At 43.2% G+C, this 27,911-nt stretch overlaps 1 protein-coding gene across 3 annotated transcripts; it reads left to right on the top strand.

Annotated features, from left to right (window-relative positions):
* The first annotated feature begins 610 nt into the window (after positions 1-610).
* TRMT61A (tRNA methyltransferase 61A) lies at positions 611-26,042 on the top strand. Of its 3 annotated transcripts, XM_082058531.1 has the most exons (5): positions 622-692; positions 1,569-1,707; positions 3,405-3,769; positions 13,600-13,866; positions 23,067-26,042. In XM_082058531.1, the coding sequence occupies exons 3-5, from the start codon at positions 3,439-3,441 to the stop codon at positions 23,393-23,395; spliced, it is 927 nt and encodes a 308-aa protein (XP_081914657.1). In that variant the 5' UTR covers positions 622-692; positions 1,569-1,707; positions 3,405-3,438; the 3' UTR covers positions 23,396-26,042. The 3 variants fall into 3 exon arrangements, with proteins under 3 accessions (XP_081914656.1, XP_081914657.1, XP_081914658.1); XM_082058530.1 differs by lacking the exon at positions 1,569-1,707 and having other exon boundaries at positions 611-692; XM_082058532.1 differs by lacking the exon at positions 622-692 and having other exon boundaries at positions 1,603-1,639.
* Positions 26,043-27,911: the final 1,869 nt, after the last annotated feature.

Raw genomic sequence — 27,911 nt, 5'->3', positions numbered from 1 at the left:
CCTGGTACTGGGGGAAGGGGAAGCAGAAGTTTCTGGAAGCCGCCTGCCCAGGCACAGGAGGTGGGGTGCAGGTCGGCCGACAGCAAAGGCGGAGCCATGCCCTGGGGAAGGGGCTTCAGCCCTGCGGGGAGCAGTCATGAAGGCACCCAACCCCAGGCTTGATGGGACACGAACGTGAGTCCCCACTGAGCCCACCAGTCCCCATCATGGCTCTCCATAGCGACCCACCACCCACTGGGACCCCTCAAGCTTCACGGAGAGGGCGGCTGCCACTCTAGCCCCTCACAGCCCCATCGCCGGATGGCACCGCCGGCGCTTGCCGAAGCGGGACCCCCGCGGCCGGCTCGGGCTGCCCGGAGCGCTGCTGAGAGCGACCGGTGACCGTCCCCTCGGAGCCCCAGCAACGAGCGCCGGGAGGGCGCGAGTGTGGTTCGGGCAGCGCGGGGCGGGAGGCTGAAGGGACGGGAGCCCTGATCAGGCGGCGGGGCTGAGGGGCCGGGCGGCGGGAGCCGGCGTTGTCCGCGCCGGGCACGGGCGGCGGCTCCCGGGCTCCAGGCAGGGCTGGCGGGGGTGGAGGCGGCGGGGAGGCGGGAGCGTCAGCAGCCTGCGACCGGGGCGGAAGGAGGGGCTGGGCGGGCACCGCGTGTGAGGAGAGCCGGGTCGGGCCTGCTGGCGGGGCTCAGCCCCGGGAGGTAACGGCTCTGCGGACGGGACAGCTGATGGCTGCCGGGGGGACGCGAGGCCCCGAGGAGCGGCGGCGGCCCTGGGGCGAGGGCGCTCCCACCCTGTGCGGGCCCGTCACGGGATAACGCTGCTCTCTTGCGGGCGCATCCCTCCTGTGACCCCGCCGGCGGGCTCTCCCCTGTCCCGACTGTGCTTTTAACCCCCCCAGCAAATACCCAATTAAATCAATCCACTCTGGACACGGCCCCGGAGCAGCCATCAGCCCCGGGGGCCGCTGCGGCGGGCTCATGGTCTCCCGGGAACCGCGACACCGCCCCCAGGCCCGGGAGCGGGGCTGCGGCTGGGGGTGGGGGGGGAAACGGCCCTCGGGACGGGCGGGAGAGCCCGCGGACCGGGACGGCCCTCCTGGAACGGGTGGCCCGGGAGTGGATCCACCGGCTTTCGTTGTTATCTGTGCCCGTCTCCTGCTCGGGGTTCCTGCTGCCGTGCCGAGCAGCCGGGAAGGGGCAGCCTGTCGGGTCTGTGTGGAAGCCGGTGAGGAGCGGGAGAGGTGTGTCTGGGTTTTGGTTGAAGGGAACACGATCATTTTAGTGGTTGAATTTGCGAGGCATCGTCTGGGTGACTGAGTTTAGGTCGCTGCTGTCATGGGAAACATAAAGTTGACGCAAGCCCACAGAAAAATCCTAACCCCTTTCAAAAGTCACTACCTTCCCTTGCGCTGCCGCTCCACAGCACTCTGTGGAAAAAGTAATACTGGAGCCAGACGTGCACGCTACCCAGAGTGAAAAGGAGACAGAGGCAGCAACGGTGCGTGAGGCCCTGCGTTGGTAGGGAATGGAAAAATGATCAAAAATGAATGTAGATCGCTGTGTTCCTTGCCACAGGGGGAGACAAAGAAACTACCAAAACTTGCAGATCCCAAATTTACACCAGCTGTATGAATATAATGTGCCAGGTGAGATTTGAGCCTAAGAGATTTGTCACTTGGGATGTCAGCGTACACCATTATGACAGTTAGCTGTGGTAAGTATAGCAGCTCAAAGGAAGGCAAAGAAACTGGAAGCTAGTTTGTGTAATGAAAGGGAGAATAATTCTCTCCATGTCCCTGCAGACATGCTGCAGAAATGGTGCTTTTGCACATGGGTGTAACTACAGTCTAAATCAGGGGTGTCAACCTCATTTTCACCAGTAGGCCAAGTCAGCCTCGTGGTTGCCTTCGAAGGGCCGAATGTAATTTTAAAATTACATTGATGTGGCCGCTGGTGAAAATGAGTTTGACACCCCTGGTCTAAATACTGTGGAAGAAATGAATCAGTGTCAAGCTCCTCTCAAATGGTACTGTTCTAACTATATAATCAGAAGGTGCAAGCCATAAAACACAGTTAAGTATTTGTACTATCTCACAAAGCCCAGTATGTATACATTTCTGAATTCATGGGATGCTCTTCTTACTATTTCACCATATGTCCAGACAGGCCTATTCTACCTTGGCATCTGAATACCTTATGCAATAAGCATGTCGTAAGCTTTGGAAGTTTCGGCCACAAGCACATCTGTTTATCAGTCTCAGTGACTGCAGTGGAAAAATAATAAATCTGGCTGCTTAACAGCAACTTGAACTACAATGAAGTTTTGGTCAACAAAACCAGACTGGAATTCGAGAACTGAAAGGTTTTGATGAAAACAAAGTAGGTCCAAGATGTTACACATTCAATACAAAAGTGCTGGAATCAAATCATTATTCTGAAACTAAAAGTAATGCTGCTTTTGGTTCACTCATCAAAGACATATCAGGAATCCTGCTTTCAAAGCCTTCTGTCATAGGCTTTGATTTCTAACTTTGGAGTCACCATTACTTCATTAAACAATTCCTTTCACAAACCTATCAACCTGCAGCACAGGTAGTTACCTGCCTTATCTGAAAGGCAATGCCAAGTTTCATTGTAAGCTGCATTCTACTTACTAGATTGTCTTGTCAAAGGAAAAGTTTAGTTATAATTCTCTAAACAGCTCTGAGACCATGGGACTAAAATGATACAGTTGTTTGCATTAACTTGCAAATGGTCGTTTAGTTTTAGTTGTAGCACAGATCACTTCCCAACAATTGCTTTGCACCGGCAATGACAAATTAAAGGCCACAATATTTTTTTTCCTTGTAGTTAGTCACATTTATGCATAAATTAATGCAGATAGTACCTTTATGCTATCTCTAAACCTTAATTTGGAAAACTTTCAAGTAAACTTTTGTTAGTGGTCTTAATAACTAGTGACTGATATCCAGGCAATAACAGTTGTCTTATGTTGTAAATCACCAAGGGATAAACCAGCAGATGGAAATAAAAGTTACTGCTTAACAACATACTCTGAGAGCTTCTGAACTGGAATTGAAGACTGCTGAAATACCTTGCCAGTTTCTCAGTAGTATTGTGGAACAGGCTGAGTAAATTATAATGGATTTCCCAAATTGTATTTAAAATGTACCATAAAATAGGAAAAATACTGGTTATATTCAAATCTGTGGGATCTTTCGATTGATTTTAATTGGATCAAGAGTGCAGCATGGAGGAGATCCCTGAACTTCATGGAGTTCTCTTGCTAACATCTCATTTGCACAGTGTGGTTCTGTATTGGGGAAAAATAAAATTACGTGGGTTTATGTCTGTAGTTTCAGCTCCATCGTGATCCTGCAAAAACCTCCTGAAATGTTTATTCTCTTCTAGGTGACAACCATCAGCCAGCTACAAGACCATCACAATGAGTTTTGTTGAGTATGGAGACACAATAAAGGATGGTGACACAGCTATTGTATTCTTGGGCCATGAATCCATGTTTCCTGTGAAAGTCCAGCATGGCACGGTCACTCAGACTAAGTACGGGGTCATCAGGCATTCCACAGACCTCATAGGCAAGAAGTATGGCTCCAAAGTGACCTGCAGTAAAGGAGGGTGGGTGTTTATTCTTCATCCAACTCCAGAACTGTGGACCATGAATCTTCCGCACAGGACGCAGATTCTGTATTCCACTGACATCTCTCTGATCACCATGATGTTAGAACTGAAGCCAGGCTCCATAGTATGTGAATCAGGTAATAATTAATATGTCAAAATCCTTTATTAAGAACTAACACCAACACTTTCATGTTGATTATATTTATATTTTGAATTATATTTACATTATATTTACATTTTGAAAAAAGTCTTTTTCCGTTGTGATATAATTTTCCCAGTCTACACATTGGTAATTGTATTTCATATGCACGTGTAACAGCTTCTGTTTTTTCAACAAGTAATGTTACCTCAGTATGCTGGCCTCATGTATGGGTACACCTTTGAGTATGTCTTTGATTAATTCATCTTAGAATAAATACGTAAACATTTTTCTTTCCCTTTTCCGAAACTGTCGTCAAATAGTTCAGAAATGGTTTAAATACATGATTTGAATCAAAATTCAGGCTTTGAATTTGCAGTTTCAGGGAACGTACTTGAGATAAGCCAGTGAAAGAGACTGACGATAGGGTGTTGAACTAATAAGGGAAATGAATTAGTCATATTTATATAATGTGAGACCATGTAAGTACATGAATTTTGTCTTTCTCTTCCAAAGTGTGATCCACTTGTAGCACTGCAACTGCATGCAAAATCACTGTAGCTTTATAATACAATGGATTATGTGTTCATCACAGGGCTGTGTTTTGTTTCTAAACTTGGTTTAATTTATTACAGCTTCTGTGATTTTACTTAATTTGCAGGTAAAGAGTGAATTTTTACATTAATACATATTTTCCTGGTTAAATACAGTTTATATTAACTAGGACAAGAGGAAATGGCCTCAAGTTGCGCCAGGAGAGGTTCAGATTGGATATTAGGAAAAAATTCTTCACGGAAAGGGTTGTCAGGCATTGGAACAGGCTGCCCAGGGAAGTGGTAGAGTCACCATCCCTGGAGGGATTTAAAAGACATTTAGATGAGGTTCTTAGGGACATGGTTTAGTGTCAGAGTAAGGTTAGGTTATGGTTGGACTCAATGATCCTGGGGGTCTCTTCAACTGAAATGATTCTGTGATTCTCTAATAATACCTACATGGCTTTATTACTGTCAGCAGTATGAGACTTGCTTGATTTGAGTATATCTCTGTAGTTTGGAAAACTAGAGAGATTGTTTTTTCTGGCTGTTTCCTTTGAGTTTTTTTACTAAGCAATTTCATACATTTTCCTCTCAAGCACAGATAATGGCAAAGGATCAGCATGAGGGGATTGTGCTGTGCATTTAGCATTTCCTGTTCCCACCCAAGCATAATTTTGGACAGCTTTTAAAACATAACGACCTCTTTCCAACACTACTTATCTCTGCATTGAATTGCACCTGTTAAGAAACAGGTGGTGTATGGAGCTGATTGCTGTATAGCAGAACTTGAAACAGGCCAACTCATATGCAGCAACACCTGGTACTGCTAAAATGGTTGGGTCCTATGAGTTTATAATTTGGTTTGCAGGATGATCAGGGATTTTTAAGGTTGTCATGGGAAATGGCAGTATTGTTCATTGGGCAGCTCTTCACCTCTTCTCCTCCCTGCCATGTTTGGACAGGATGGGAAAAATAAACACAGGAAATTATTCAGGCTGGGAGAGATTTGAATGGCTCCATGCCCTGCCTTACTTGTAAAAGGTGAATGTTGAAGTACAGAGCTGCACATAAAATGTTTTCAGTAATGTCAAAGGTACCTAGAGAGAGTGAAAATATTTAAAAGCTCATTTATCTGAACAGCTAAGAAATGGAAACACTTGATGAGGTAACCTATGCAGATTCCCAAAAATGTTATGAGTCAAAAGTCATAGCCACAAACAATCCTTTTTGCTAAAGGGAAACTGTCGTCAGGTTTATTTTAATGCCTGTGCTGTCAAAGAATTATAACTTCAGCTTTCCAGGAAAAGCAAGCAGTTTTGCTACTATAGTTTTGCTTGTATTGCCTGAAAGATGCACTGTTCATGAAAAAAGAAAGAGTATTGCATCAAGTTCATTTAGTTAACCTTGAGGCCAGAGATCTTAACTGCAAATTTGCTTGCAACTGGGCAGAAGTGGTGATTTGAATTAAAAATTTTACAGGTATTGACAACTGGAGCCTCCAGTGTGATGATGTAACCTACTTTGATGCCATCCTAAATTAGACAGCATCCAGTGATCCAAAATCATTAGTTCTAGATTAACCTTGTGTGGCCTAGACAGAACCATCCCAATGGCGATTAATAGAAACAAGACAGGAAATCTGGCCTAGTAATGACATTTGAGTCTGCTTCCTGCTGGTGCTGGTTTTAGATGTATTTTGGGCTTTAATTAGCATGGAGGTCTGTGTTTTTTATTATTTGAATTGAACTGAGGTACATAGTTGCTGTGCGGGCCGGCAAAGCAGGCACTGTAAACAGGCCAGAGCTCCTTTCCTCTTGTTTTACTAATTAGACCATGGAAGAGTGCCCTCCGTGTAGCCAGTGTAAGCAGGCAGAATTGTAGATTAGTCTCCGCAAATCTACGAAGAAATGATCAATAAAGTAAGATGAAATACCCTCTGTGTCGTGTTGTAACGCTGTGAATATGACTGTGAATGATCTTTGGTGTGTGATTAGAAAAATTCAGTAGAATAACCAGGAGGCTAAATTTTATGTCACTTGAATTATGCAGCTTAAATTGATTAGTCATGATTTGTCATAAATGATATAAACATATCAATACAGTTTTTACTATTTGTAATCACCTTTAATAAATACATCAAGAGCAAGCTTGTCAGCAGTCCATGCATAATTAAAATGATCCAAGCATACTCTATTAAGGCTATAAGGGAACTCAGCATCTGCCTGGTGTTTCATGATGGAGGTGTAGGAATATGATCCTTTTTTCTGTCTTCTGTTAATTTCTAATTTATAAAGTTATGTTGAGATTTTAAAACTCTTGGCACCATTGCCGGAGCCAAGATCTCTTGAAAGTGTTGGTCCCTGGTGCAAGGAGCTCCCCACTCTGATACAGAGTCTTTAACAGCCCAGTCTTTCCAGAATTAAAGGATACTTGAGATGGGTGCTGAAATACCTGCTGTGGGTGGCCTGCTAGTGTGAAACTTTAATTCTGGTCAGGTAACTCTGATCCCGTTTGTGTTCATTGTACAGCCACTGTCTAGATAAAGGAATAAGCTGAATCTTTTTTGTGTCGCCACACTCTCCAAAACTAACCTTGATGTCAGCTTCCCAGGCAAGGCTATTTTCAATCTGGTGATTATAGAGGCCTGTGGTATAATAACTCCATTTGACAACAGATTTTGAGGTTTTTTAGTTTATTTTTATGCTACACTGGAACCAGTATGAAACCTTTCTGATATTTTTTTCCAAACGAAAGTGTGTGAAACCATTTTTTTTAACTTTTCCTGTTCCCACGTGTCTAGGGTTTTTACTGTCCTCTCTTCCTGGTGAGACCGGAATAAATGTCTGTCCTAACCTTCTGAATTACTCACGGAATGCAGTACAGCACTGTGAAACCTCATTTAATCTGATAAATCTCAGAAATATTTTGGCTTCGATGGAGCATTGTATTTAGACAAAATGTAATTTAGTCTAAAGTATCCTAACCGCCATGCCAGTGATCCTTCAGCATTCAGCAAAATCAGACTCACATGAGCAAAAATGCTAATGGGATTTTTCATTTCCCTTCAGCTAAATCCCAAATTAAAAATTGCTAAACCCTGTGCATTGCCACACAGCAGTGGGTTTCTTAGCCCACAGACTGGATTTCTGAAGACTGAGAACAGTATTCTGGGTTCTCACGGTTTCTCTGTGGAGGAGTAATGGGAGCTGCTGGCCAGCCTTACACTGGAGCTTCTCAAAAACAGTTATGAAATGTTCAGACTCACAGCCTGGGTATAGATTTTGTTAAGAGTACACTCATAAAAATTAATGAGGACCTAATGATTAATGGATACTCAATAAATGATTAATGGTTTATTGTGGAGTCCCAGCAAGTCAGCTGTTTGCTTATGACTCCTCTGAAGTGCTTATAGACTTTTTGACAAATATTGCTCATGTCTTTACAATTGTTGTGGCATAAGTATACGTAAACTGTTCGCACTGTAGTGTAAAGTACAGACCAAAGTTTCTAAGTGTTAATTTGATTTTGAGACGTGCTTATACTAATTATGTTTTATAATGTCTCCCTTATCTACCTCTTAGCAGCTATTCAGGTTAGAGCAAGAGAAGAATTTGAAAACCTGATCCTTGTATAACAGCTTTTGAAGTATAAGAAAGGCCTCATCAGTACAAACATCAGAGAGCATAGTATTCTCTTGACATACTAAAGGCCTGAACCAAAACTGTGGCCACATGAGGCATCACTCCAGTGTATTCAGACTTGTGTCTGACCTGTGGCTGGTGAGGAATGCTGTTCATACCCTCAAGCGCTTGTTTCCAGACTTTCTGGGCTCACTTTCATCTTATCGTTTCACTTGACCACCACGCGCAGTTCTCATGCAGCTCTGAACTTAACAATATTATGTCCATTTGCAGAAGATGCCTCCCTACAGAACTCCAACTCCAATCTCTAAGGAAAAATTCTTTTCAGTCTTTACATTCCCATTCCTTTGTAGGCAGCGCCAGCCTTGAAAACTTCCCTACTAACCTTCCCCAACTGCTCAGTCTTGTCAGTGAGCAGTGGCCCTCTCTGACCTCCAGCCCACTGCCTAAAATGCCTGTTTTCAGTATGGTGTCCACAACAAGCAGGAGAAAGAGCAAATCCTCTGTAAAGTGAACTTCTGGATTTGTTGCTTCCTCTTCTCCTCTGCCAGCTCATCTCCTTGAAGCTCTTTCTCCTGCTCTTCTCTCTCTCTCTGTCCCTGCTCTTGCTGTGTCTTACCTCTGCCACCATGATTTGTGCCCCTGACTATCTTTGCAGTAAGATATTTGTGTTAGTTTCCATCAAATGCTTACTATCTCTTCATATATTTCCCAAAAATTATTAATGATTCTCCTGTTACATAAACTTGTCATGTACAGTGAGCAGCCTTTCTCTGTTCAGTGTTTCCTGACAGATATCAGTTGTGGAGTTGTTAGCTCTGTCTGAAGATTAATTTTCCCTTGGTTTTGAGGCTCTTTCCGTTCTCATGGCTGACTCATGACCTGTCTTATTATTTGCTAGGTCTCAGTGGCGTAGCTAGGAGACAAATACAGCAACACTGTCATTGTTTTGTTGTATTTACTCATTTTAGAATAACTTAGGTAGCCAAATTTTGCAGCAGAAAATTCAGTTCTATTAAAATGTTCCTAGATATTGTATTGACCCAGTATTACTCGTTACTCTGCATACTTTTCATCTTCCCTCTTTTCATGCAGTATGAACCTATGTATGCACTTAAGACTTTCTTCAGCTTTATTCCAAAATGCATTTGCCTATGCACTTCTGTAAACATCTACAGGTCCTAAATCTCAATCTGTAGATCCTTTTCTTAAAAAGAAGCACCCATTGTGAGAATTTTTTAGGGAAAGCAAGCCAAGCTATAGCCTGCAAGGAGGACATGTAGTGGAACACAGAATTAGGTCACGTATGTTTACAGCATGGGTGGGATTCCAGGAGGTTAGGCAAATATCCTTTGCAATGAGAAAACCAGACTAAACAGAAGACAGTGTAAAAATGTACTCTTTTATTCAGTTATCAGTCAAGTGCTGTGCTAGATGCTGTGGTAACACTCGTGTTTCTCTTGACAGTGTTCTGATGTGTATCTATACTGCGTTGAAATAACACGTGTTATTTTTTATGAGCTCAGATGTTGTCCACTGCAGCTTTGAAAAAGTCAGAAATGATCTTCACGTGGACAAGATGGCTGAGGTGTGTGGAGCCTTCTCTGTGGAAAACCTGCCACTTGAATAAGCAGAGAGTGAGAAGAACAGGTCTGTTTGAGGTCAGGGGGATGATCAGGGAGTTCATCTGGTCAATACTTTCTTGCCTACAAATCAGAAGGAAGTATCAGTAGATGCTGAGCTAGTAGATGCTCATCTAGGTGTCCACTTGTTAGGACTGAAATCCTTCTAAAACTGCAGTGTTTTCCCTGTCTTGAGAAAGGGAGGAAACACTCTCCTGAGCTTAGATGTATCAGAGAAAAAGAATGGGCTGTGCTTGAGCCCAAGAATAAGGTAAGGATAGTACATCAGTCTGCAGGGCCATTATCCACCTAACTCGTGGTTTTAACACAGGATCTTAATTAATGCCTTTGGACTGAGATGAACAACTTTTCTAGTTTACAGGTTGATCCCCTACATGGTGCCTTCTCCTCAGATTTTGGGCTTTGAGTATGGCATATTGGGTACCCTGTGGTTTGTCACTAAATGCCTGCAATGCAGATGTCGGCTGTTTGACTGAGATGTTATAGGTCACAGAACAGTCAAGGTAAAAGAGGATCGTATTTTCCAAAGGTATTAGCAGTGATCTAAGTGCTCACCTGGGTGAGCTCTGAAACAGCAGCTGTGGTACTAAGAATGTCTTCAATACAGTTTGAATTATCATTGTTTTACCTCTCTTCTGTAGAGTCCATTCATGATTAATAACACTGTAGTTAAAAGGGCATCGTCCTGTGGTAGAGAACAAACAATTTCTAAGGCTGTTTATAGTGGAAGCTGTCAGAAAGGCAAGCATCCTGGTGGAAAAATTGTAAACTGTTCTAAAATTTGTCTTGCCTTCTGCTTTCTGGGTCAAATCAGGAATACAAGCATTTCACTGCACCTGTATGAGAATTAAAATCTGTTGAGGTCCATCCAGTTCTTAACTTGCCTCTTCTAGTACAAAATATTGATGTTTGAGCATTTATTTTTTTGGTTCATTTATATAAGTAATTCAGCTATGATATTCCAGGTTTGGTACCATTCTGGTTCATGTCTTCAGTAGGACTCTTCGCGTTTTGCTGCTTTCCTGACTGTTTCTGTATCATGCTAAGGATACCTTTCATTTCCCAAGGAAACCTGAACCTGAATAGAACCTACTCCACATTGGTGCCTAAGACTCTTTGAGTCATATTTTGCCGAATACTGCTTTTTCCAGTAGTGATTTTGAAATAAGGACAAAGAGAAATGGAAAAGGAATTGAGAAGGTGGCGGGAGGATTCGAATGTTGAATGTTGCGGATTTGCAGGGTAGAAGGTGAATATAAATATTCATTTCCCTTTCTACAACATCAGAGAAGCACAGGGTTGAACATCTGCCTTCTGTCAACAGTACTGGTGAGACTTTAGGGATTGTGTTCAGTATGGACTCATGCTGAATTGCCAGACCCTCAAATTCTTAATGAATCACATCAAGCGTGCTGAACTATCAGGCACATGAGACTTGAGGGTCTTCATCATTTCACAGGACTGGGTTCCGAATCTGTCGATTTTACAACGATGCGATTCGTAATCATCTTGTTCTTTGTTTCCTGCAGTTTTGAGAGCGTTGTCACGGAGAAGGCAGGCAGCATCTTCAGAAATACTCTCATTAATGATGTTAGTGTGATGGAATTTGATATGTTAGAATGTGATACATCTGTATTATTCTCATGTTTACGGTAGCTAGTCAACAATAAATAATTCCTGGCAACCGTGTTTGACAAAAGCTCGGTCTGTAATACGCCTGCAAAGTGGTGACTTCCAACATCATGGTTTTGGTTCAGGGTTGGGCTTGGAGTGTTTGTGAATAAAAAAAGAGTACCAGAAAATAAGCCAAAAAATCTTAAGGGGTTTTCCTAGGGAGGAGACAAACAGCATCTTCTGTGGTGTTTTTAAGAGTGGCTATAAAAGGAAAGTGATTAAAAATGTAGAAGAATATGAACAAGGAAACTAGATACACGCACAAGCTGCCTCTCTCTCCTGCTTACAGCCCAGCTGTGCTGACAGGCCTGTTCACTCCATTAGATTAGCAGAGGAGGATGCAGAAAGTGTGCAGCAATACCCATCTGAGAGGCAAAATAATTAAATTTCACATCAGTTTGCAAAAGTTCTCAGTTGTGCAATCTGACCTTCTGGCATGAAATGGAAAGGCAGAATTTCAATCATTTTACCGTCCTGTGAACAATAGTTCACTGCTCTTGTCATTAAAAAACAAGCAAATAAAAACCAAACACAAAAACAACAAAACCAAACACCACAATGAAATGCTGTTTCTTTGCTATGCACATATATAATTGAGTTTTTACAACCACATGTCTACTGTGCTACTATTACTCTTATTAAGGAGGGAAAAATTTATGTTAACATTTAGAGCCTACAGGTGCCATGACCAGTTTTTCATGTGTACATGTGTCTTTTGCATTTTGTTTGGTTTATTTTAATACTGGCATGGATGTATGGATTTTCACTTTAAATGTGTGCGCCACAGTTTCTCTTCTCCCTTGGATCTCCCTGGAGTCAAGTGCTAAAATCTGCTGGTCCTCCCTCCTGGTCTGATGTGCCCCATTAAAGCTGGGGGAGGGTGTGAGTCCCCCAGTGGGGTCAGAGCCCTCTCGGAGGGAAGCAGATGAGCGGTGCTGATTGCACAGGGCAGTTGGTTGATCCAGTGGCAAACACAGGCCCTGAGCTCTGTTTACAGTCTGGATGTCTCCCCTTTCAGAGCTGTCGGATTAAATACGGTGCCAGGACAATGCTTCTCCCCTTATGTGACAAGAGGGCAAGAACCTTGGATCCCTCAGGAAACTCTGACTTCCTGTACGGTTACAGAAAGTATGGCTCCAATTAAGCAGCTGTACCAGCCCCTGTGTCCTCTAATTAATTTCCTTTCTACTAATTTCTGAGCTTTCTCCACTGCTGCTGTACTTCAGGTTCTGTCCTTTATAAGGTTTTTAGGATGTACGTTAGTTGAAAGAACTTGCTTCAGGGTGAAATTTAGCCTGAACAGTCACTGAAGATAGCTAGAAATAGATATTCTTTTTACAGGAGAAACGTGTTCCAAGTACGGAATTATAAATCAATAATCACAGTTAATTTGGAGTTGCTGTGGGGTTTTGAGTTTGAGGGGTTATTCTGTTAAATGCCACTTGAGTGAGTAATTTGCAACGTCGATTGGTATATGGGTGTTTTCTTCAGTGAAAGCACTGGTTATTAGTCATTCATCTATTTAATATACCAATGGATCATTTAAAATAAGTTTTCTAAATTATCCAAGTAAAACAAAGAAAAAAATCTGTGTCTTAATAGTCCCTGGTTGTACATGGTATTGACATACGATTTCAGGTATGTGATGGATCTCGTTAAGCTTCGTTAAGATTATACAGGTGTCTATGTATGTCAGTTGCCTGTGAAAGCAGGTTGTTTGGTCCTTGTGACTGCAAGGAGCTAAGAGGCCTCAGTTTTGGATAATTTCAGTGGGAGTTGAGAATGGCCAGTGTCTCTTAAGAGGCCTGGGGCAAAACAGACTCCATATCCTGAAGCCATTGGTTTGCATGGATATCAGTAGGATTCTTAAGCACGGACTCTTGTCAGCATCTCTTCTTTGGTTTAATTGAAGCATAAGGTTTTGAAAATACATCAAAGTTTGCCTGAATGTCTTTTCACCCTAGAAGAGTCTGGCACTTTGAAAAAAAACTGTCTGGTTAATTGTACTGAATTTTTCATGTCGCATTTACTTCCTCGTGTTCTCTTGTGGCACTTGTTAGAGCCATAGCTGACCTTTGGCATTGTTTTTCTACTCCAGGGAGAGGGGACAGGTTCTGAGTTTGCCAGATTTTTAATAAATGCTTTGAGGACCCTGAAGACTGTGTCCTAGGTCATGTAGTTCCTCTCTCCTTGTGAAGGAAGGAAGTTTAACCAAGAGTTTCTGTTCATTTGAGTTTTGAGTAGGTGTTCAAGCAGGAGGACTAATGGAGAAGACCTTTATTCTAATGCTTAGCACTGTGAAAAGGCATTTCATGAGTTGTTTGTCTTTTCTAGGTACGGGCAGCGGATCCCTCTCCCACGCTCTCATCAGGACAGTGGCTCCCACAGGGCACCTGTACACAGTGGAGTTCCACCAACAGAGAGCCGAGAAAGCCAGGGAGGAGTTTCGGGAGCATGGGGTGGAGCATCTGGTCACCGTGACCAACCAGGATGTCTGCAAAAATGGGTTTGGTGTCTCAAACATTGCAGATGCTGTGTTCCTAGATATTCCATCTCCATGGGAAGCCATAGGACATGCAAAATCAGCGTTAAAAGCTGAAGGTAACTGCACTCATTTATTTTTCTTCAGGACGTGCTGTGCATGCACAAGTGTCTGCCTTTGAGCCATACACTAGATCTGCTCCATTGTGTGATTGCTGTTCTCAAATGTCAAAGTGTCTAGGCATTTCTAAGGCTGAAAACCTTCAAAAGATGTCTTCATCTTACAGTGGAAGATTTGAAAGAGGATCAACTCTTTCTTTCAGGCCTGTGCTAGCTGCTACAATTAGCATGAGCGGTTGATAAAAAACCTTTTGAACCTTTGTCAAGTGCATTTTGATAGACCTGAGGTGTGTGGGAAACAGCAGTGACAATAAATGCTGAAAGCAAATGTCTTTGGTAATTCAATGGAAAGGTATTTTTATAAAAGGTGTTCAGATGCACTTCACATCAATTGTTGCAGATTTGGACCTATTTAACAGAGCACCCCATTGGTGATGTTAAAGAAAATGTGGCTGTACTTAAATATGCTTGCCATTTTCTGCTTTAAATCTCTGCCGTTGGAGCTAGTGGGAAGTTAGTTGTTGATTGCAGAGGGAATGGAACATAAAGGCTGTTTTAGCTTATGCCTGTTATTCTGAGATTGGGACAGCAAGGGGGGACTGCTGTTGAGGTATTGGATGGATTCTGTCATTTTATTATAAAGCTTTTCCCTATTGAAAAATAAGCTTCAGTGAATAAATAATTCTTTTATCCTGGAATAAGTTTACCCCTAATTAGTGTTACGGTAGTGTAACTGTGCTAGTGTGGATCTGAACTAAGTTGTGCCAGATCACTTCCATCTACAGAAGTGACTTTTCTAATCTGGAAAGTATGGAGTGCTGAACAGTGCCTATGCTTGCACATGTGTTTAGTAAAACCTGAGTATGTGCTAAGGCCCAGTTCTTTGTTAAAATATGTAATCACAGGCCTGACTTTAAGTGAATTGTTAGTTCTTCTTGAAATCACAGGATTTAAGCTTGTTCTTAAAGGTGACTGAACATGCATTAACTTGCTTAGTCAGGACTGACCCAGCTGTTGAGGCTACCTCAGCTACTACTGAAAATTTGCTAGAAAGCTCTCTGATATCAGTGTAACATGTGCTTTCTTTAAAAAGTGAATAAAGAGAGACTTATTAGCACTCTATACCTGCAGGGGTTACAGTTCAATTTTGTAGCTGCTTTACAGTGTGTCCTGGGAAAAAAAAATAATTTTCACTGCACTGTACAATGCCCTTCCCATGCTCAAATTATCTAATCTAGTGAGCACAACACTCAGCTGACTTCCCAGCTTAGAAGGCGCTGCATTGCGCAGTCCAATTTGAATTATTTAAGTGATGCATGTTTAGAATACTAAGCAGAGCTGCTTGAACGGTTCCAAGTTTTGAATCCTTGTCTCACTCCAGCATTTGAAATCCTAGAAAAGATATTATAGTCCCAAACTGGCCATACCATCTGGCTGTGCTTTTCTGTGTTATGCTACAAGGTTACATCTGCTTAGGCAATAGAAATAATACTTTAAAATCCCACTTTTTTGTGTCTGTGAAGTGGCATCATGCACTTTATGTACCTGTCAGAAGGCGAAGTTGCTGATCCTTGCTGCAGTTTTTGCTGCAAGCAGCCACCAGTGTCAGAGATCTGATATTGATCTAAGGCTCGTATTTTGGGTTTCATAGTACCTGACTGACCTGGGGGCATTGTATTTATTTTGCATATAAACAAAAGCTGTTTTTCATATAAAATACAATTGATTGCAGTAGTTATAGGTACAAACTTACATACATTTCTCTTTTATTCCAAATCATGTGTTTGGTTTTTTGTTTTTTGTTGTGTTTGTTTGTTTGTTTATTGCTGTAAAATCTAAAAATATAATAGAAGGGTGTCTATAACTGCTTCCTTTCCTTACCACAGGCAGATAATTTTATAGTGCTCTTTTGTTATGTTTTCAAATAGTTAAAACTCTTCTGCAGTAAGAACAATCTGTGCACATACTGCTGTTGTTCACCACCATTCCAAGGGTTAGTATAGTGATAAAGCACCATTGGAGAAAACGAGTTGTTCCACTCTTTTCCCTCCACGCCCTCTCTCTCACATCTGGACAGGGTCACATTTGAACCATTCACACTGTGCGTTTTATTGTGATGTGCTGCGTAAATATCACAGCTGACTGCCAGATAGTGGTAATTTATTCCCTAAAGTCTAAAGGTAGTTTGAATGACATCAGAGCTAAGCAAGTTTGATATACAGCATCAGCTAAGCCTCCTCTTTAAAACCACAATATTCATTGTGGAGTGTCCAGCTGAGACAGTATATGAGGGAGAGTTCTTAACCTTAACCGAACCTTATCGAATCAGTGTTTTCTGCCCTACTTAAGTTCAAAATCCTGAATAGTTGCAGCTCCTAATAGTCTGAATGTTAACAATCCTCTTCACCGAGTACATATATCACTCACGTTATGCCCTGCAGTATGCTGGAAGTACATCACTTACAGTAGCTTGGACTCCCATTTAAAGCACTGCCAACCTCTGAAGAGCTAAAAGACATAAAATGGCACAGTAGGTTTGTGACTAGAAGGTTCTTGTTTTTGGTGATGTGCTCCGCTGATGTTCAAGCTGCATCTCTGCTTCATCCTTCTGCGCTGATTTCACCAGTCCAGCAGAAATGCTGCTTGGAATATCCCTCGGGTACTGCTGCACTGCAGAACTTTATTTCATTTCCAGACCTGCACTGTTGTTCTGTTGCAGCATCTGCTGATTAATGCTCTTGTGGAATCATAGCTGCTGTTCCCAATGTCTGACCTTGGCGGTTTTTGCAAAGTTGCTGTTAACCCCTTCAGGCTATTTTTTTTTAAATGAAGAAAAGGAAAAAACTGGAATGCAATAAAAGTATCTTCATTATTCTACAGTTCTTAAATGTCCTGAAACTTTTGACTCCCAGGCATCTCACAGCTGAATACTGTAGAGCTTTGAATATAATTCTGCACCCACCTACTCTACTCTCATAAATATTTTCTGTTTCTTACAAGGCTATGAAACATGAGGCAGAAGCCCATTTGTACAGTCATTTTCATACAGATTTTACATTTTCAGATAGAGATGGAAAACTACAGTTGTATGAGGTTGGATTGGCCTCGTATATTACAAGTCAGTTGTTGGTGGTGTTTGAATTAACAGTCTGAGTCACAAAATTCTTTTAAAAACACCACTCTTTTATTTCCTTTCTTTCTTTTAAATATTTTACTCTTAAATTCGGACTTGCCACTCCATCTTGAGCATCATAAAGCCCTTAAATTATGAGTTTGTAGAGTTGTGATCCATGAGATATCACCTGAACCAGGGAACGAGGTGCTCTCAGGTTTCCCCACAAAACTCTGCAGGGAAAGTTCCTTCTGAACATCTGCCCATTTGGGCCTCTGCGTTTCCTCCCATCACAGAAGCCCTTCAGCAGTACTCTCTATTAGTACCTGGTTTTAATTTGCAAAGTTTTATTTTTGTTTTGGTTGTACACAGTGTACTTAAACTACGTCTTGTTTGCATTTTTTTTCCCTTAGCATAGCCATTGATTGTTGTCCTAACCTGCCAGGTTTGGTTGTTACTGATGCTGTATAAGAAAAATAAATAATATCTCATCCTCCTAGTAGCCTGTGGTGCAGGTAGGGCATTGCCTGGTTTAGCTACTGTCAATTTTAATTTGGGCTTGCCTCCCTTCTCCCTGAGCTTTCAGGGAATACCATGTCCACACAGAACGTCTCACTGGCTGTTGTTCTTGAGCCCCAGATGTTATTTATGGTCTCGTTCTTAACACCCAGGTGTGGCTTTGAGGAGCTGCTGAGATCCCTGGCAACAAGTCTCACCCCTGTGGTGTCTAGGTAGGGAGTACCCCAGGCTGAATCACACTGAGAAGAGGGCAGTGACATCAAGGGTGATGTTTAGGCTCGGGCTACCTCAGGAACACACAAGGAATATGTTAGGGCAGGAAGCGGAGCCTGCCAGTCTGGCATGGTGTGTGCTCTACCCATGCAGCTGGTACTCTAGTTGGTATCAACGCTTCTCATCTCCCCAGGAGACTGGTCTGTAATAAATGGATGAAGTGATAAGCGCTTGCTAAAATGTCAGCACCAGCCTTTGCGTATGGCACCTGCTTTGATTCAAAGAAGAGTTAACCCAAGGTGAGGTTAAAGATCCACAAACTAACTTTAAATTGAAGCATAGCCTCTCAACACTGAGGGGCCATCTGGTGTAGTGCAGAACTGCCCCACTAGGATCTAGAACTGGATGCTGACCCACAAAGCAGCTTCACCTGGTTCCCAAGCACTGGCTGTTGGCACCAGCCCCAGTTGTGCCTGGTCAGAGGGCATTAACCTGGCTCTGATCTGTCAAGGGCTGGTCGTCAGGTGCACATGATGGGCCTGGGCTGAAGTAAAAGTGATTCATGTGTCAGGCATCAAGCAGGAGTCCTGCATTATAATCCATGGTGTGGAATGCCAGCTAAAGCTGTTGGCCTTTGCACAGTTTGTAGGAAGTGGTTTGGGATGAAAGGATCCTTAAAGAAGTTGCTCAGTTTTCTTCCTCCATTTTGGAGCCAACTTCCTTGTTGCGTGCTTTTGCCAGGCCGTAACAGTGAGCAGGAATAAATTCCTTCTGAAGGATGCACCTACAAATGTAGAGGTTAAGTCACACTTGCAGAAAATCACATCATGCTCCTATTAATGAGCTGGCAAATGATTTGGAGAAAATTTTCTTTTCTGAATCAAGAAACATCCTTTAATTTCTTCCAACAGCTGAATCCTCTAATTTCACTTGTCAGGGAAGCTACATCAAATCGCCCACGAGCACACTCACTTAAAGGACGTTCTGTCCCCTTTTACAGAGGCAATATTTTTAGTGTCCTACTAGCACAGAGTAAATGCCACGGTGATGCTGCTCGGTGACTCTCCTGCCTCGCCCCAACATAATAATAATGCCTGTGTGATTTTTTTTCTTCCTTGAGGTTTTTGTAATGTAATCTTCCAGTTATGACAATGCACTGAAGTCCCAAACCCAGAGCTGTGTTCTTTTACCAGAGATAAAAATGCTGTGTTGTATTCTTTACATGACAGAATTGTTTCTAAAATTATAGGCCCTTTTCCCTGGAAGTAAATGGTGCTGCACTTACATACGTTCTTTTTGCACCTTCTAAATAATATTGGGATGATGAAAAAACCTGTCAGAGCACTTGTGACACATACTATAACCTACAGAAGTGAGAGCATGTAACTTGGACACATTTTCTGTATCGTAAGCATGCACTGGAGTTCTTGTGAATTGGGTAGTGCTGCCAGATTTTCCATACTGGAAACCCAAAGCTAACTGGAACTGGTAGAGGTGTTAGTGCTTCCTCAGACACAGAATTGTTTGTTGGAGTTGCACAGGGACATACCAGGAACTGCTCTTGAAGGAGGAACAGCTTTCAAGGCACAAACCTTTTGTAAAAATGCAAGGGTGTGTCCCTTGATTATTAATTCGATACTGTCTGTTAAAACGTACAGTGCTATGTGGATGCAAACCTTCTTTTATTTCCCCCTTCCCTTAAACTCTCTAATCGTTCTGGTCTGAATTGTACTTCAATATTCATATCCTCTCGACCTTGTTGCTGGTTACAATGACTGCCAGGACTGTGTGGGCTTGTTCCAGCCTACGGGTTCAGGAGATTTAACCTCTCCATTAAATGTTTCAAACTAACTCACTCTCTGTAACACTGAAGATAGAAAAAAAAATTAAGTCTTTCATACAGTCTCATTATTCTCTTCTCCTCAACTGTAGCACTTGTCAGATGCATTATACATGAATAAACACATTTTTAGACAGCTCTTCAGATCAAAAAGCTCACACAGCTTCCCAATGTGAACAGGATTAATCTCAGATAATTGCTATATCAATTTATGATGACACACAGATCTCATTAACCAAATTTAGGAACGGTAGCATTCCTAAAAAGGGAGCTCTGAAGGAACACAAATTCCGTTTGTGCTCAGAAGTTTCCGTTTGGTTGTTTTCACTGCTCTCTGCTCTAGTCTACTCTTCTGTGATCCACAGACAGAGCAGTGAGCCGCAGCAAGCGGAGAGGGAGGCACTACTTGTCTTTTCTTCATTCACTAAGGAATCCTTGGCATGGCAAGGCAAAGCAATGCATATTCAAGTCCTTCGAGCCCTAAATGCCTCTTGATGTCTAAAGGACAAGAGGGCTCTTAGAGAATCTGAGAATTGTAAACGCTGAAATCTAGATTTATATCTCTTTGGTGATTGTGGCAGAAAGGGCATCACCTAGTCAGTAATCTGGCGAGGGTACAGAGGGCAGCCCACAGCGTAGAGAATTCAGAAGCTTCTGGTCTGATGAAGATGACAGCGTCTCTGCTCCTAGGACAGATGAGCGTGTCCTGAGCGCTGGTTTTCTGCTGCTCAGAGTCCACTTTTTTTGCTGGTCTAAACACACCATGGCAATGGAAGCTTCTCAAATCTTTCTATTGTTGACAGCCTCTTGCAGCCTGGAACTGCAATTTCATTTTCGCCTGCCATCTTCTGCTAATTGTAGCTTTCCAGTCTTCTCTTCATACCTGCTTGATCAAACAAGTCCAGCCTGTAGGTCGGATCCAGCCTGCCTGCCAGTGTGTGCAGGAAAAAGCAGAGGAGACCCCTCTCACTTGTTAGGATCCATAAAGACAAGTGCTTGATGGTTTTGCTGCTGAGCTATTTGTAGGTATATTTATTTGGGAGGGATGTAGAGTAATAACCAGAACAACAGGTATGAAAGGGAAAAAATGAAATTGGCAGAACTACTAAAACCCACTGGATGCTCTCAGTCATATGGAATACCAGCCATTATGCTGTTTTCTCACTCTTCATACCTTGAGAAGCTCCCAGCAGTGCAGTAAGTAACATTATTTTTTGTGCATCCCCTCTGGATATTAGCTATTACAAACAAGAGCTTTCTTCCCTACCAAGCGGCTTGAAAGACCCATTTTCTGTAACCATACTTCCCCAAGCAGCCCGCTTTGCGAGGAGGCAGTCTGATAAATCGGCACCAAGTTTGGTGTTGACATACTGTGCTCAGCTGACCATCCCCAGGCAAAACGAAGGGTGCTCTGCCTTTAACTGGAGGTTTGACAGGAACTGTGGGAGGCTCTGCAGCTTGTACGGCAACAGCTGTGTGCAGGCTTCTTAGTCTTTAACTGTAAATCTAGAACATGTGAATCCGAAAGCCTAAACATGTCTTGAAATCCTGGTAGTCAGAATAAATAAGAACAGACTTACTATAAATGTAAATATATTTATCTTCTTTATTGCAATGTAAACCACCAACAAAAAACAAAAAGCCTGAATGGAATAGTAGTAAGTCCCTGGTCTCTCTGCACATTCTTGCTTTGCAGACAAAGAGTTATTGTGAACTGACATTTAGCTAAGTTAGACATTTGTTCAGTTCCCTACACAATAAGAATAGAACATCTTTCTTTATAATGTATGATGTGCATCATAGTAGCTTTCTAATTATGTAACAGAAATTCTTCCTGAGCTTTTCTCTTTTACATCTGCAAACATGGTAGAAGTGTGTACTGCTTTGGCCAGGAAAGATTAGCTGTCCAATTTAGAGACGTTTTGGTAGATCTGGCCATGCCAATCAACATATAAATCCTATTTTGTGGGAGCCAGTGGATTGGGTGTGCAATTAAATCAGCATCAGCAGAGTTGGTTCATAGTGACACGTACCAGCATTAATTTTGTAGTTGATTATTAGATTTATTTTTTAATTGTCACTTCAGGGAATTACTTCTCCAGGGTACTTTGTTGTGAAGATGCATGATAAGAAGCCCTGGCTGTGGAGACTTTATTTCAGGCCTAAAATTAAATCGTACTTAGTGTATGGTGGATTAATATTCATGGAAAGTGTTCTTCCCCAGTTGGTACCCAGCACATCATTGCTGCACAGTAACTAGAGTGCTACAGTGACGCTTTCAGACCTGATGCTTTCTTTTTTTAGAGATGTGACTTTAGAAACGAAAAAGGAAAAAAAGAGGGGAGCTTGAGATAAAGCAGGCTTCACGTAGTCCCAGCTTACCCTCTATTTATAGCAGGACGCTTTGCTCTCACTTGCACGGGTTCTGTTAAAGACAGTACTTAGACAACTGGTGTTGGAAGGCTTGGCTGGATGAGCCTGGGAGAGGGCTGGGAAGGAACGCAAATCAGGTCAGCGAGCATTTTCATCTAATTGTAATAAGTAAAACAATAGCTGAAGCTGCATTGCCCGGTGTTCCTTCCCCAGCACAAAAGCTTTTCAGGAAGGGCAGTTGCCTTGCAGGACACTGTGTCCCGGGTGAAAGCACATGCCCTGGCTTTATGGCAGACAGTGTCTTTGTAATTCTTTGATCTGATTTGGCTGTGGCTTTTCAGAGTAAATCTGAATCATTCTATTCTCAGCTGTTAAGGTGACATTGCAGCATGCAGAAAGTTGTAGGAGGCCTATTAATACTCTGCATTTAGAATCAAAAATCCGAACTGTGCACAGACAAGGAGACAGGTGTTAGTTTATCGCTTAAAAGTCCTATCGTAGCGTTTCAAAGCATTTGCTGTAAACCTGCCCAATGTCATACCCGGTAAACTTTAATGTTCGGGAGACACGCTAGTCAGCTTGACTAAAAGGGAAAAGCCTTAACAGCACTCCTTCTATGGCTTGGAGAGATTACTTTATTGTGTACACGCATACCATCGTTCTCAAATAAACACAGCCGCTTTTGTCGGAGTGTGTATGCACGCACGCCTGTGTTCTAATGAAGGCAACTCTGTACAGTGTGTGGAGAATGACTTCTGGCTTTGTGTACGTGCCAACTTCAGCTCGGTGTCTCAGTCTAGAGTAGTGGATAGTGATTCCAGAAGAGTCACTGCTGTAAAAGGATCAACTTTAATGGTTTTATCATGAACAAGTGTGGTGGGCAACACTGGATTTGGAAAATGAATGAATTTGCTGTTGCAATTTTTAAAGGGTCTGAAACATCTTTTAGAGTCATCCGTGTTTGATTTTGTGCTGACGCTTTAAACCTGCATAGTTACCTCATGGGAATTTTCTTGAAGCATGTTTTCTCTTTGTCTGTATAGTAGTAATACTATGGGTGTCTGGGAGAATTTGAAAAAAAGAGTTAAAAATGGTTTCATATTGGTTTTTGCCCTCATTTCTACTGTCTGTCTCATTTTGCAGGTGGCCGCATCTGCTCTTTCTCCCCCTGCATCGAACAAGTCCAGCGAACCTGCCTGGCGATGGAAGAATATGGTTTTACAGAGATTAACACCTTGGAAATTCTTCTCCGAGTGTACAACGTAAGGACAATTAGCTTGCAAATCCCTGACCTTGGAAAAGCAGCTGAGGATAATTCCAGCGCTGGCTTTGACAGCAGCAGCGCATCAACCCCAGGCAGCCCGTGCGCTGATGCGCAGGCAGGGACGGTGCAGTTCAAAAGCGGCGTGCCGCTGCGGGACATGGTGGGTCACACCGGCTACCTGACCTTCGCCACCAAGAGCCTCTTTTAGTCCGTGTTGGGTTTGTGCAGCTCGGAGCGGTTTGTGTGTTTGTGTATGTTTTCATGGTTCTTTTTTGTAGGGGATCCAAATTTTTACTTGTCAGGGAATTCCATATATAGTCAGATTTGGTTGGAATATGCTTTGTTTAAATAGCACACAGGCATGCGCCAGAGCAGCATCGAGGGAATGTTGAAACTCTGGAATGGTGCTCCACTCGCCGTCAGAAAGAAGATAAATTAATAGCGAACGGCCAATCTCCTGTTAAGAAAGCAAAACAAACAGCATGCTAATTGCAAATAAGCTGGATCTTTTCTCAATTACTTTCCCAGGTTTATGATTTTATTTTATTTTCCTAGCACCACTAGACACTTTTTTTTAACTTCTCTAGTGTCTGTGTTGCTCTTAGGAATGTGAAAGTGCCTCCTTGCTTCCTTTTAGATATGAAAGTTGTGAGGTCAAAGGGTTGCCAGCACAACAGAATTCATGTTTCCTTGGAGCGTTGTTCAGCTGCACAGAGAATTGTTGGCAGGACTCAGGAACACAACCTCTTACTCCATTCCAGGCTGGCATCTGCAAATCATTTAGATTACACAGAGGTCAAAGAAGTGTGCTAATTGTTGGATTTGCTTTAAAACAGTACATTCTGGCCGTCAATTTATCATAAAAATTTGGACCTGGATTCGTTCTATAGTCTTCTAATAGATCATCCACTTTCCTAGTTGGTGAATCCACTGTGAAATGCACTGAACAGCTGGTTAATATTATCTGGACACCTCTTTGTAAGCGGTGTGGCCGAGGTTCCGTTTGTTTGGCATTTTATGTGCGTTATGGTGTATTATCTTCCTGCAGGCGAATGATGGAAAGATTGCTTTCGGCAGGATTTCAGTCTTCAGATTGCAACAACAATGCAAACTTAGTAAAATTCTCAACCAGCTTTATTAATTAGGTTTTCAGACCATTTACTCTTTGGTCTTCCATACAAAGCTGGTGAGTGTGATTAACTGTTTCAATGCTGGATTAAATTTTGTATTTACAGATTAAAATAATTATGCAAATTTATAAAGTTTCCTTCTTTCTTTCTAACAAAATCACAAATATATCTTTGTTCCAGCCACTGCTATTGTCACTGAAAATGTTTAACTGTGCCTTGCGTTCAGTACCTGAATATATTGACTGCTGTGTCAGAAAAATAACCATTCATAAACTGCTGCCTGAACATTTGAACCTGATATCCCTCCCCCATTCTTGACAAAAATAAACAAAGTTAAGCTTCTAACGTGCTATAGCAGAACGCTAATCCATAACGGTTTAAAGAAAGCTCAACCGATCACGACAGCAAAGATAAACTGTTGAGCAGCTTAAAGGCAGAAAGCAATTCTGTTGAACTAAATCAGTTATGTAAGTTGGCCTACAACTGTAGCACTTAACCAGAAATTATGGGAAAGTTCTCCCGCTGCTGAAGTCCTCCAGCACGGCGTGCAGCACGCTGGTGGCACTGGTGCAGGGTTTGGTAGCTGTGTTACAGTGACACATTAGCATGTGTGTGCCTATGCACGTGTTTGTGTGTGTGTAAACCACCAGCACCACAGGAATGCAGTTAAGGTGCTGACAAAAACCAGAAGAAAGGACAAGGAAATACAATGTTAATGCTACACAGTTGTTCTTAACTTCCTTCAAGGTGTTTCTCATTCACTGCAAGTGGGATCCCCAAGCTTCACCACGGGTAATTCCAGCCCAGAGACTTGCTTCTTTTTTCCAGACAGACCTTATTTTAAAATAGTGTAACATTTAAACAGGATTAAAGAGGAACAAAGTCACATTTCTGTCCTACAAATAGATGCGGAATGGAAATACCGATGTGTCTTCATGGAGTTTCAAACAAGGCTGGTGCCTTTTTTGCCTACAAAGTCCAATTCAGAACCCCTTGAAATAAACCATTGACTTTGCGTGGTCCCATATTGATTTGATCCCTGCAGAGGAAGGACAAGCATTGCGTAAGAGGAGAAGGATTTCATTTCTGTCTTTGCAATATTAAAAAGGCTTCTGTGTTTTTGTTGCCAATGCGAGCCGTGGCCGGCAGCACCACACCGCTTCCTGCCGCTGCTTTGTCATCAGGGTCACGGGCAGGATCCCAGTCTGTCCCGCGTGGACGCTCCTGTGCTGCCAGAACCCACTGCTGTTTAATTCTGCTTATGATCACCCGCGTTTTACATTCTGGCTCCATTCCCTGCCAAAAGTGTTAAATCGGAAACGTGGGTCTTTCCTGCCACACTGGGGGAATCTGCCTGGACCACGCCTTCAGAGACACTCATTTCATTTTTTAATACATTTCAGTCTTCAATCTGGAATGAGACATCTCTTCTTCTTGCCCTGACAGCTTGGTCACACGTTGGCAGGCTGCACGTTCTCATCGCTGCCGCGCACGTGGATCCCTCGGTTGCTGTGGACAAGCACCAGCACACATCTCTGCCCGACACCACGTTCAACTTGTCCCGTTGCGCTCCATGCCCCACAAGCTGGCACAGAGAGCAGCCTTGGACACTTTGCAGCCTGCAAGGCAAACAGTAATGACTAAAATCGGGCTTGTGAAACACTTGAGAGTTCTGCTGCTGTTCGCTGTTTACCCGTGCTTTAATTAAAGCATTACAGATCTGTATCTCACTGCGGTTCTTTCCTGCTTACCTGTTAGCACAACACTGTTTTCTTCTGAAGATGATGGTGATCGTAAATCCTGCTTGAGAACCTTAAAGGGATAAAGTAGCAAAAATGCTAGGAAATTTCTCTTCTGCTTGATTTCCTGCTCTGTTGTCTCCTTAGGTACTTTGGGATACGTGATGGTGAGGAGATGGTTCTTCCTGGGAAGCATTCCAGAGATGAGGGTTCTGGTTCACGCTCACTCCCTCGAGAGCACATCTGTGCTCCATTAGTCCTGGTCAACTGGATGACTGCGGAAGTCACGGTGACCTAGAAAGGAGGGGATTCAGAAATGCAGCAAGACCAGAGCGACTTTTAAATCCTAGTGCACATCTGAGCAGAGCCGGCATCATTTAGGTGAGTGCACTGGGCAGCCTTACCAGGTTCCTTCTGGACAGAGACTGGAGAAAACTCTGCCCTCTTGGGCTGCAGTTCAGGGGTGTTCAGCGCTCCCAGCTCCCCTCTGATGCCAGTGGGAGCAGTGCAGGCTCAGAAGAGGGTTGAGAAATGGCTGGGCTCTCAGAGGCTGTTGCTGGGCTCTGTCTCGGCTTCTGGTTGCGCAAATATGAGAGAGGCACAAGAAGAGCAAAGTGGGAGAGTCAGCATTGCATAACCATGATTTTACACCAAAGGTATGTGCAGCTATGACTAGTCGAATGGAGGAAGGGGGTTACTCTAGTACCAGAAAGTTCTGTCTCTGCTGCCACGAGGGAAAGCATTTACGTGCTGCTGGCCTCTCGAGTGCTCCTGAGAAACTGTTGTTCAGATGCCAAAAGAGGGAACCAGATTGTGTTATTTCCTCTTCTCTGTACGTGACAGCTTCTGGACTGGAATGAATCCGCATCAGTATCAACACAGGGAACAAATAAACCTTGAATTAAATAGTCAAATAAAAATAAGCCTCCTCACTGGTATCCAGCCCTTTACCTGCATATCTCGCCGAGGAGCTCTGTGTCCTTCTGTAGGCTGTTCAGGACACGCTGTTCTCCTCTGCCACAGGGCAACAGCTTTGAGCTCTGAGGTTAGCCGGCTGATATGCTGATAGAAGGAAATGCAAAAGCCAGCTGGGAACACTGGCCTGTGGGGCACCTGCGTGTTTCTGCCTGGCTGCTAAGACAGGTCGCCCACAGCTGGGCTTCCCTTGCCATGGAGTGGTCCCTCTCCATCAGCTCCCCCTCCTGCCCTCAAAGCTGTTATAACAGACGTTCTGCTGGCACGCACCAGCCCTTCCTGGCGCTCCAAGGCCACTCAGGTTGCACAGCCAGGTTTTTGGCAGAGGTGAGTGTTTTCCTCTCCTCTTTACTGGCCCACAGGACAGGGAGAAGGACTATTTTTTGCCACCCACAAGGACATGCAGCCGCTGATGCTCTGCAGCTCCGGCTGCTGTGAGGTGCTGTGGGGAGGAGCTGCCTGATTGCTCCTGACCTGGTACCTTATGGAGAGCAGTGGGCAGCTGCAGCAACAGCACGGCATCATTCAAGCCGCTGAAGACCTCAGCCTGAAGTTATTTTGGTCGGGGCTGAGTGGGTTGATGCTATGATTCCTTTACAGCTCTTAAGAGGGTGATTTGCATGAATGGTTCCAGTAGAGCCGTGGAGAAGCTCTCCCCAGGGGTCTGGATTGCTGCAGGAGATGTCAGAGACCAGGACCGGGTGAACTCAGAGCTGCTGCTCCCGGAGGAGCTGGCTGAGCAGTCAAGGCTGCGTTAAGTAGAGAAAGGCGCTTTTTGCATTTTTTTTCTGATACTGATTCAGCATGAAGCCCGTGTGCATGACTAGCTTTAGTCAGCCAGGAGAAACTGTTGCTTTAGCAACCTCCCTTTGTATTAGGC

Source organism: Streptopelia decaocto (genome assembly GCF_964273445.1).
Source record: "Streptopelia decaocto genome assembly, chromosome: 7".
In the NCBI taxonomy this organism is placed as follows: domain Eukaryota; kingdom Metazoa; phylum Chordata; class Aves; order Columbiformes; family Columbidae; genus Streptopelia; species Streptopelia decaocto.
The sequence above is the reverse complement of the archived record's forward strand: the minus strand, read 5'-3'. Positions and strand labels throughout refer to the sequence as shown.

What these genes read in the sequence shown, in the direction of transcription:
- TRMT61A (XM_082058530.1), top strand. Translation starts at nt 3,439, where the DNA reads ATGAGTTTTGTTGAGTATGGAGACACAATAAAGGATGGTGACACAGCT. An exon ending in CTCCATAGTATGTGAATCAG is followed by an intron (nt 3,770 to 13,599) that starts GTAATAATTAAT and finishes TGTCTTTTCTAG; the next exon opens with GTACGGGCAGCGGATCCCTC. An exon ending in ATCAGCGTTAAAAGCTGAAG is followed by an intron (nt 13,867 to 23,066) that starts GTAACTGCACTC and finishes CTCATTTTGCAG; the next exon opens with GTGGCCGCATCTGCTCTTTC.